Source organism: Musca domestica, unplaced genomic scaffold (assembly GCF_030504385.1).
Source record: "Musca domestica strain aabys unplaced genomic scaffold, Musca_domestica.polishedcontigs.V.1.1 118, whole genome shotgun sequence".
Classification (NCBI taxonomy): Eukaryota; Metazoa; Arthropoda; class Insecta; order Diptera; family Muscidae; genus Musca; species Musca domestica.
This window is the reverse complement of record NW_026712149.1, coordinates 935,607-945,134: the sequence shown is the minus strand read 5'-3', so window position 1 is coordinate 945,134 and position 9,528 is coordinate 935,607. Positions and strand designations below refer to the sequence as shown.

At 38.9% G+C, this 9,528-nt stretch overlaps 1 protein-coding gene across 1 annotated transcript in view; it reads right to left on the bottom strand.

Annotated features, from left to right (window-relative positions):
• Positions 1 to 6,309: 6,309 nt before the first annotated feature.
• LOC101899402 (fez family zinc finger protein erm) overlaps positions 6,310 to 9,528 on the bottom strand; it is a 104,948-nt gene continuing 101,729 nt past the window's right edge. Inside the window, exon 3 of the mRNA XM_011292259.3 lies at positions 6,310 to 9,464. Within this exon, the coding sequence (XP_011290561.2) occupies positions 7,041 to 9,317 (2,277 nt within the window). The 5' untranslated portion in view covers positions 9,318 to 9,464 and the 3' untranslated portion in view covers positions 6,310 to 7,040. The remainder of the gene's footprint in view (positions 9,465 to 9,528) is intronic.

The following is a 9,528-nucleotide window of genomic DNA, read 5'->3' as shown; positions in this document are numbered from 1 at the left end:
GCTAGATTAGCGGTGAAAATGTTGTGCAACTAAAGGGTACGTTCACGTACACATTTTATACTCAAACCAGTAAAGAAAGTCTTAAAGTCTGGCGGAGCCGACTTTATGATACCCTAAACCACTTTGCTAATTTAGTAGAGCTGCGCATGACAATTAAAAGTTTTTATGGGAGAATCCAATCAAATTCAAATATGCCGAAGCATTTGTATCTTTTAAATTCGGACTTGTATTGTCCATTTGGTGCACAATTAATTTGAAATCGGATAAAAATATATATAGGAGCTATATCCAAATCGGAACCGATCTTGATAAAATTTGGCAAAGATATTTCTGAGCTGTATTTGATATATTTTCCTGAATATCGTTGTTACGGAGTGCATATTACGGCTGTGGGTAACAAATATGACAAATCGGATGAACAGTATATATGGGAGCTATAGCTATATCTGAACCGATCTTCACCAAATTTGATGTAGTAGCTTCAAGACTCAATTCGGTCGTAAATGCAAAATTTCATTCAATTTGGGCAAATATTAGACGTTTGGTGCAAAATCGAAGGTAAATCGGACGAAGTTATATATGCGAGCTATATCCAAATCTGAATCGATCTCGATAAAATTTAGCAAAGTTATTTCTGAGCAGTATTTGATAAATTTCAGCAAATATTGTTTACACGTTTGGTGCACAATAAAAGGCAAATCGGACGAAGATATATATGGGAGCTATATCTAAATTTTGGCCGATTATCTCCAATTTCAATAGTTTTCGTCCTTGGGCCAAACAAATGATTTGTGCGAAATTTCATCTGGATAGGGCAATAAATGCGAACTGTACTTTGTTTACAAAAATACATTGACAGACGGACGGACGGACATGCATAAATCGACTCAGGATGTGATTCTATGCAGATCATCAAAAGAAACTATGGGTCTATCTCGATTCCTTTTGCCTGTTACAAACAAATGCACAAAGACATAATACCCTGACCACCTTGTGGTGTAGGGTATAAATAGATTTTCGTAGTGTATTTTGTCGACTCTTTACAGTTTTATGTCTTCGCTCCTTATTTCACTCTAGAAAAGTTCATGCCCAAGTCCAGAACTCAACGTTTGATAGAAATACATCAACTTAAACAACTTTCGTTACACACCTAGAGGATTTTACGCAACCGCCATCCCTAACGCCTCTACGCATACACCCGAATGCCGTTCGTAAGCCTCTTCACAAAAAAAAACTTCGCTCACCCTATTATTATCATCTAAATAGCTGTTATTCAAGGAGACAATGGTTTTGTTGGGTATATAAAATGGAATTTTCTGAAATGTCCTTATAATTTCATGTAAAACGGAAACAAGTGTTCTTAAAGACTTCTGTTATCGTCGACTCAATGTTGAGCATGAAATGTATTATAAATGTTTTGCTTGTGTCCGTGTGAATGAAGCAGAATCTTACAACAACCACAAGCCGCCGAAGGACAGTAGTGGTTTGCGTGTCTAATACAATTCCGACTGTCAACCGCAAAATAACCGAGTTTTTAATTCAAAGTCTTTGGCGGTAAAATCGCCGTCTAAATACAGCAACTTCCTATGGCCAACTGAATAAACAGCTATGTCTCAAAATCTAGCAATGATCGAGCAACTGGTGGTCATTTTCAGGATAACAAAAGTGGGCTGCCACAAAAAAACGAAATGACATCCAAAAGTGCTGCCATTTAGAAGACCTTAGCTGTAGCAATCCGCTGAAGTTGAGCCTTTCTTTGTTTCTTTATTCATTTTCGCAAAACTTAAAAAGCCTTTAAATGTTTAACTGCAGCATTTGCTTAACTGCAGACATAAATTTGTTGGATTTTCCAGCAACGTGTAGCTACAACAACAATAATGTAGGCAACAAGCCATTGCAACAGCAAGTTTTAAAATAACAGCAACAACAACCACAACAATTGTATTAATTAAGTTAAATGAAACATGTGAGAGAAGGTGGCAACACAGTGATGATGGCTGCGCCAATTGTTGTTGTCGTTGTTGCTGCTGTTGTTGGTGCCAGGAAACTAAGAAAATTATTCCGCCGGTAGCCTAGAGAGTAGAAGAAACTCTACCTCCACCATCAACAGCAAAAAACAGGGTCAAACTCAGCAAAAACAAAAACAAACACGGAACACACAAACCGCAAAAGTTAACAATTTGCTGCATTGCACCATGCGACACATCACACCCTCAACTGTTTGCATGTCTTCAGCCTTCGCCACCAACAACGCCGTCGTCGTCGTCGTCCACACCGTCAATTACGAAGAAACAGAAGTCAACGATGGGGTGGACAAACAACCCATCCATGTACACCTCTTTCGGCGTTCCTCCTCGCTTGTTGGTGCAGAGTCAATGTTCTGCCCATAGCCAAATTGACCCACCCCTCCACGCTGCCTTGTCGTTGTGGTGCCTATGAGGAAAGCGTGGGAAATTCACTTTCGTTAACTAAGTTAGCAGTGTTCAGCGTTAAAACGGCAACGCCCCAACGGTGGCAGGTATGTTGTTGCATGTCCGACTACAAGGGGCAACAAGAAATGAAGATTATTTAATTGCCGGCAAAATTCAAAATAATAAAATGAAAACATAATTTGGCATCAGTGAATTTATAGCTTCAATATAAATTTGTCAATATTGTTTATACCCTCCGCCATAGTATGGAGGGTATATTGAGTTTGTCATTTGTTTGTCATTCAAATTTCACATTTTAAGTCCCTAATTGCAAACTATAACAGAAAATTGACTATGCGGGTTCACGTCTTCGTATAGCCCCCATATAATTTTACCTCCCCAAATTCGGTATTTTAATATTTTTTGGGATATTATTCTACGGAATTGTTTCAAATTTCGTACTTGCAGTTCGAAACGAGTGCTACAGCCTCTTTGAATTCAGTATTTTGATGTTTTTGTGACATTTTATTTCAAGTTATTTTTTTCAAGTTTCCTGGAAAAATTTGTCGGAGACCCCAAGAAATATATATATTCTACATCAGCATAAAATTCTAACGTGATTAGCGATGTTCGTCCGTCTGTCGTTGGAAATCACTCTAGCTTCCGAACGAAATGAAGTAGGTTGATAAAATTTTACTCAGATGTGTGTTTGTTCTGCGGGACTTGGGGTATTGAAAATGGGCTATGGTGGTTCACGTTTAGGCATAGCCCCGTTCAAGTACTTCTCAATTTTCTGCCACATTTTCCAATCAGATCAGGTGAAAGTTGACAACTGAGGTAGTCGGTAGGTCATTTCTCTCCTTGCAAAAATGTTAAATTCAGATCCACTAATTGGTCTAGCCCCCATATAGCGATACCTCCTGATTTTCGATATTTTGAAGGTTTCTGACACAACTTCCACAATTTGATATACAGGGTGAGATGAAAAAACTGCAACCAACTTCAGACTGCTGTCATTTCTAAGCCACTCGCCCGACAGCTGTTAAAATTATTCCAGTTCTATTCCAGCTCATTATATTGTTTACAAGCGTACAAAAGCATTTTGGTGAGAATTTTCCGGAATAAAATTTACTCGTGATGTAATTCAAGCGTAATAGTGTGATTTCTTTATATTTAGCTGGAAAAACATAAGTCGGTATCGTTAGAGTACTTAAGCATTTAAATATGAAAAAATCTTTTGTGTCTTGTACCATCGCTCGTTACCGTGACACTGGTCGATGACATCAAGGAAGTGGGCGGAAGAAAACAGCAACATCAGTAGAAATGCTTCGAAAAGTAAAGAAGTGACTTGATCGAAACCCGCATCGCAGTGACCGAAAAATGGCTTGTGAGCTCAACATATCGCAATATTCCATTCGGCAAATATTGAAAAATGAGATCAGGGTAAATTCCAAAAAGTGCAAGAACTCACACCGCAACACGAAGAAAATAGACTCAAAAGAGCTATATAGTTCCGAAATCGAAAGTGGTGAACTGCTGAATTTGATTTGATTTGAATGAGGAAACATTCGTTGTCCAGCAGTTTGTAAACAAACAAAATGATGGTGTTTACTTGCCAAAGAGGTCAGCTGAAAATGTGCACCTTCGGTTGGCCACCAGAACTCAAGCACCGTCCATGGTGATAGTGTAAGACGCCATAACAGCCGATGGTCGCTCTCCGCTCTCATTAATAGACCGTGGATTCAGAATAAATGCCGAATATTACCGCGAAAATGTTCTGGAGGGTGTATTAAAGCCTTGGGCACGCAAACATTTTGGCCACAGACCTTGGACATTCCAACAGGACTCAGCTCGCGCCACCCAAGAATGGTTACAAAATGAGGCTCCTCGTTTAATTTCCAGCGCACAATGGCACCAAAATCTCAGGATACCAATTGTGTGGACTATTGTATCTGGCGTATTTTGGAAAGCAAGGTTGATACTAAAAAGCAAGCGCTGCGCCGGGAATGGGTCAAAATACCGCAGAGCAACATTCGCACAGCGTGTGACGGTTTCAATGGCCGTTTGAAGGCCATAATTAATGCCAAAGGTAACCAATTCGAACAAATCTAAACTTATTCTAAAATTTGATGCTATTTCCGACAAAATAAAAATTATGGCGGTTGACTTTGTTGCAGTTTTTTATCGCACCCTGTATGTGTTTCATCCCATTTGATATTGCAGTCCTATGTAATGTGCATTTCAAACTAACGATATTCAGGAGATATATATATATATATATATATATATATATATATATATATATATATAATATATATATTTCATGTTTATTGTAGACCAAATTGTTAATATCAGTCCAAATTGGATGGATTTTTTTGTGAACATCGTTTTAGCTATATATCCAATGTATATGCTTCGCCCGACTATAATTTTTGTCTTTCCAAAGTCAAACATACACCAAATAACAATCATATTCGATACAAAAGATCACATACAAAATAAAATCTAAATAATCTCTATATCAGCAAAATCTGGTAAAATCATATAGACGTCATACTGTGTGCTATACCGGAACTTGGACAGATATTACCCATTTTCTTCCTGAGGCTTCTAAAAGCATTACAAGCCGCCATATATCATCAATCTACTTCCAATATTTTTATGACATTGCAACACTGTGCGGTCCCGCCCATTTGGTGTCCTTTCTGTGCTGTTTAATTTTATCTTTTTTTTAAATTAAAAAAAAAAAAATAAAAACAAATGAAAATAAATAAAAAACAAAATATTTTACTTTTTTCAAATGCAAATTGTTTTCTTTGCAATTCAATGTTGGATTCTTTATTTTTTCTTTGACATTAATAAAAAAATATAAAAAAGGATTACAAACTAATCATAACCAATTAATATAAATAATTATAACTAATATAAATTTGTTTTTTTTTTTTAATTCATTAAAATAGAAAACTGAAACAATTTTAATGCAGGATTGTTAATAAATAACGGCTTAAGATGCTAAATGAAACAGGATATTCTTAAAGAAAACAGGATTAAAAAATAGAGAGAGAGAGCAAATTAATAAAACTTAACATGTATTTTGCTTGGTAAAAAAATAAACGCAAGTGTTTGGCAAATTACATTGAAATCGATTTAAACAATAACAGTAACAATCGATTTTACAGGATAGGCTAAAACTACATAAAGGTGGTTGGGAAAAAATTAACAATTAAAAAAAAAAAATACATTTGTTGTGACAAAATTCATGGAATGATGGTTAACTACAGGGGGAGGGGGCAAGTGACATGTTTTCAAAACTAAAAATTTTTCTAAAATTTTTAAAATCAACTAAAAAAGATAAAAACAGAAAATTTAATTCATTTTATGAAATCAAAAATGTAAAACAAAAAAAATATATAAAAATAAAACAACAAAGAAACTTAGTAATTATTCGAAAAATTTTCAGCAAGAAAGGACTTATTTTAGACAAAATTAGTTTATGTTCACAAATTAGAGAAAAGGAATTTTAAATTTGCAAACAAAAGGAGTTTTATGTTTTGAGCCCTAGGGAGAATTCTTGGTTTGTTGGCATTTAAACTAAACTCTAAAAGACTAAACATAAAAACTAAAAAAATTACAAAATGAATAAATAAATAGGGTTAAAAATTAACTAAACTAATTGTTGTCCTTAAAAAAATAGCTTAATTGTTGATTGATTGGTTGGTTGGTTTGTTTGTTTTGCCATATGCTAAAAAAATAAACAATAGTTGATGTTTTGAAATTATTTTTAAAATTAACGTAACTAATAATAATGAAAAATTACAAACTAACAAATGCTTTAGTAGGTGTTTGTTTTGAAAATTAATACTATATATTTTTTTTTTGTTTTGCTTTTGTTAAAAATAAACAGAGTTACAACGAAATTAAAAAAAAAACGTTAACAAAACATCTTTGTGTAATTTGAACTAACATTTTGTTTTTGGGTGTAAACAAAACAAAAGCTTGCCTGAGAAAAACGTTGGCACAACCTATACAACAAAAATTGGTTAACGTTTAGCTTCAAGCGTGTCATTATAGCTTAGAAAAATCGTCCAGAGATTGGAGAGATTTGGAATACCAAAATTGAGAAATGATTCCTCCAGTTATCCCCAGAAGGCGGTGTCCCATTTCTCTTCCTCTCCTGGCCCTTTTATCATCATTGTAGACTCTCTTACTGTAGTTTGTGCTTAATTAGTTAACAATTTGTAAACTTTCTATGGTAGTTTAGTATTAGTTCTAGTAGTTTGGGGGGCGGGGGGAAATTTCCTTTAAACTTAGACTCAGTCTTGGCAGAGAGATTATCGATTAATTTGTCTTGCTAGTTATATGCTGCTAATAAAATCATAATAAAATTAATTACTAATTATAGTTATCCTGGCCTTAATGCTTACAAAAATATTTACTTTAAACTTGGCAAGTTTGGAGGCGGCTAATTTCATGATATTCAAATGTACATTTCTAGTATTTAAAAAAAATCTGGTATCTCTTCTTCGTGTTTTTCAACTAATATCATTTGCATGTGTAAAAGCTTTCTCTGTAACGAAAGCTTTGCGGATTGACATACCACAGGCCAGGAGCATGAGCGCGGGCGCTTAACTAGGCACTCTCTGTCTTCACCACAATCGGCAAAGTAGCACCAATGCTGTTGTTAAGCGGCGATGTCCGGGTGTAGTCTTCGGATTTCAACATCATGGGAAGATTCATTTTCATATCAGCCAAGAGCGGCAATGTTGGCTTGTTCTCCCCTCCCATTTGATGGTGGCCGGGTGGTCCACCTTGTCGTTGTTGATGTGACTCATAGCGGGTATGGGTACGCATGTGTCTGGTAATCATGTCCCTTCGGCAGGCAGCATAAGGACATTGGGGACACTTGTAGGGCTTCTCGCCGGTGTGGGTCCGCTGATGTGTTGATAAGTGATCGGAACGTGAAAATACCTGTCCGCACACCTTGCAGGTGTAGGGCTTGACACCGGTGTGCAAACGCATGTGACGTGTCAACATATCGGAGCGGGCAAAGGAGCGATTACAAACTTCACAGGAGTATGCTTTGGCAATGTCATTCGAGGGGTTGCGGGACTTGTGCCGCGAGGCCATGTGTTTGGCCAGACGATCGTGCAGTGAAAACATTTGACCGCACACGGGACACACATAGGCCACATCGGAACCGGGTGGCATTTCTTCGACCACGGGTGAAACATCGAGATTATAACGCCATGCCACCGACTCCTTCGTGGTGGGTGATGCCACATCGCCCTTGATGACGGGCACCCCCACCGTTGTACTGTGGGCATGATGATGCAAGGGATGCATGGGCATTTCCAATTTAATCATGGCTGCGGCAGCTGCAGCTGCTGCAGCATGGGCAGCCGCTGCATGAGTCAAACCGTAGGGTGAAACGGGGGCGGAGGAAACCCCAGAAGTTGTCATTGTATTCGTGGAACTACTCATGCCCCCACTGCTGTTATGCCCAGAACTGGATGGTGACATGGCAGCTGAGATCGGTTGTTGGCTGGGTGGCAACATCATTGTGGTTGCCGGCAAGGGGGAGGATGATTTGTACTTCTTGGCATTGCCATTGTTGCCCCCACCCGTCCCACTGGCCATCAGCTCGCCCGTTGGTGTGTTACCTCCACTCCGCACGGATAAATCCAACGGCCTCTCCTGTGGTGGCGGCATTATGGCAGGATCTGAAGTATTGGCTGCTGTCGTCTCACTTATTGACGTTTCACTGCGTGGTGGCGATGGCAATGCCATGGTCACACTGTGTGGCGGTGATTGATTCGAAGTGGGCATAAACTCGGGCATTTCATGAGATCTTTCCATTTTCTGGTGGTATTCCTTCAACTCCTTCGCTGAGGGCGAGGTTTCATCCATTTGCGACGAGGCAATCGATGAGGGTGTGTGCTGCATGGGCGAGGTATGGAGATCCTGTCTCCTTCGAAATACTTCATTGAGATATTTGGTATGGAGATAGTAACCAAATAATGGTGAGGGTATGGGAAAGTAACGATCATAGGGGCTGTTGGGTAGGTGTGGCTCAGTCTTGATGTCAACGGTGAGAGGATTTTGAGGTTCTTCCGTTTTGATAAACTTTGCCGCGGGTAGTGTAGGATCCATGTTGTTATTATTATTATTATTGTTGTTATGGATTTTATGATCTGCTGGACTCAGGCTAACCCTAGGACTGCCTTCATTGTCTCCGCTTATGGACATTTCTTCTTCTGCCGACTCGGCCACATCGCCATCCTGCATGCGTTCCTCGTTGTCACTTAGACTGGTGCGATTGTGGGGTGATGGCATTTTTACATCCTCATCCTCTTCGTTGTTGTTGTTAGCCTCTTTCTTGAGATCATCCTTATCCATTACCAGATCATCCTGATATTCATTTTCCAGATCCATGTTATTGGCGCTGTTGTTGTTGTTGCTGCTGCTACCACTGCTGCCAGAACTATTGTGATGATGCAGTTTATCCAGAACCGCCGATAGACGCTTACGTTTCCTCTGCTTCCAAGGCATAGTGGGATTGCTTAGCGAGTTACTAGAGCTGTTTGTGCTATTGTTGTTATTGTTGGTGGCATTATCTTCTTCGCGGGTATTATTGTTACTGCTGCTGCTGTTGCCAGTGACTGCAGCCGCTGCCGCAACAGCAGCCGCAGCTGCTGCCTGCTGATGCAAACTCAAGGCCAATGGCAGGTTATGTGGCAAACCATAGGGCAAATGGGTATAGGCTTCATACTGATGCGAGGCTGCTGCTGTTTGATGTTGCTGATAGTGGTGGTGTTGGTGGTGATGTTGCTGCTCCTGCTGGCGATGATGATGGTGATGGGATGCTGCATGATGCCCCATAGGGTCATTACCTTCTGCCATAGTCATTAGGTCACAGTTGTAATGAAAACTTTGTTCCTTGCGAGCAGTTGGACCTTAAGTCGGTGTGGCAAAAGACGAAATCTTTTGATTGGAACTTACGATTTGAGGGGGCTGTGGTGGCTGGTTGGGTCAAGTCCAATTCAGTTGTTGGTGCTGTAAAGATAATAAAAAAAAGTAAATTTTGGTTAGATTTTGAAAACCGTAAAAGCAAATTATT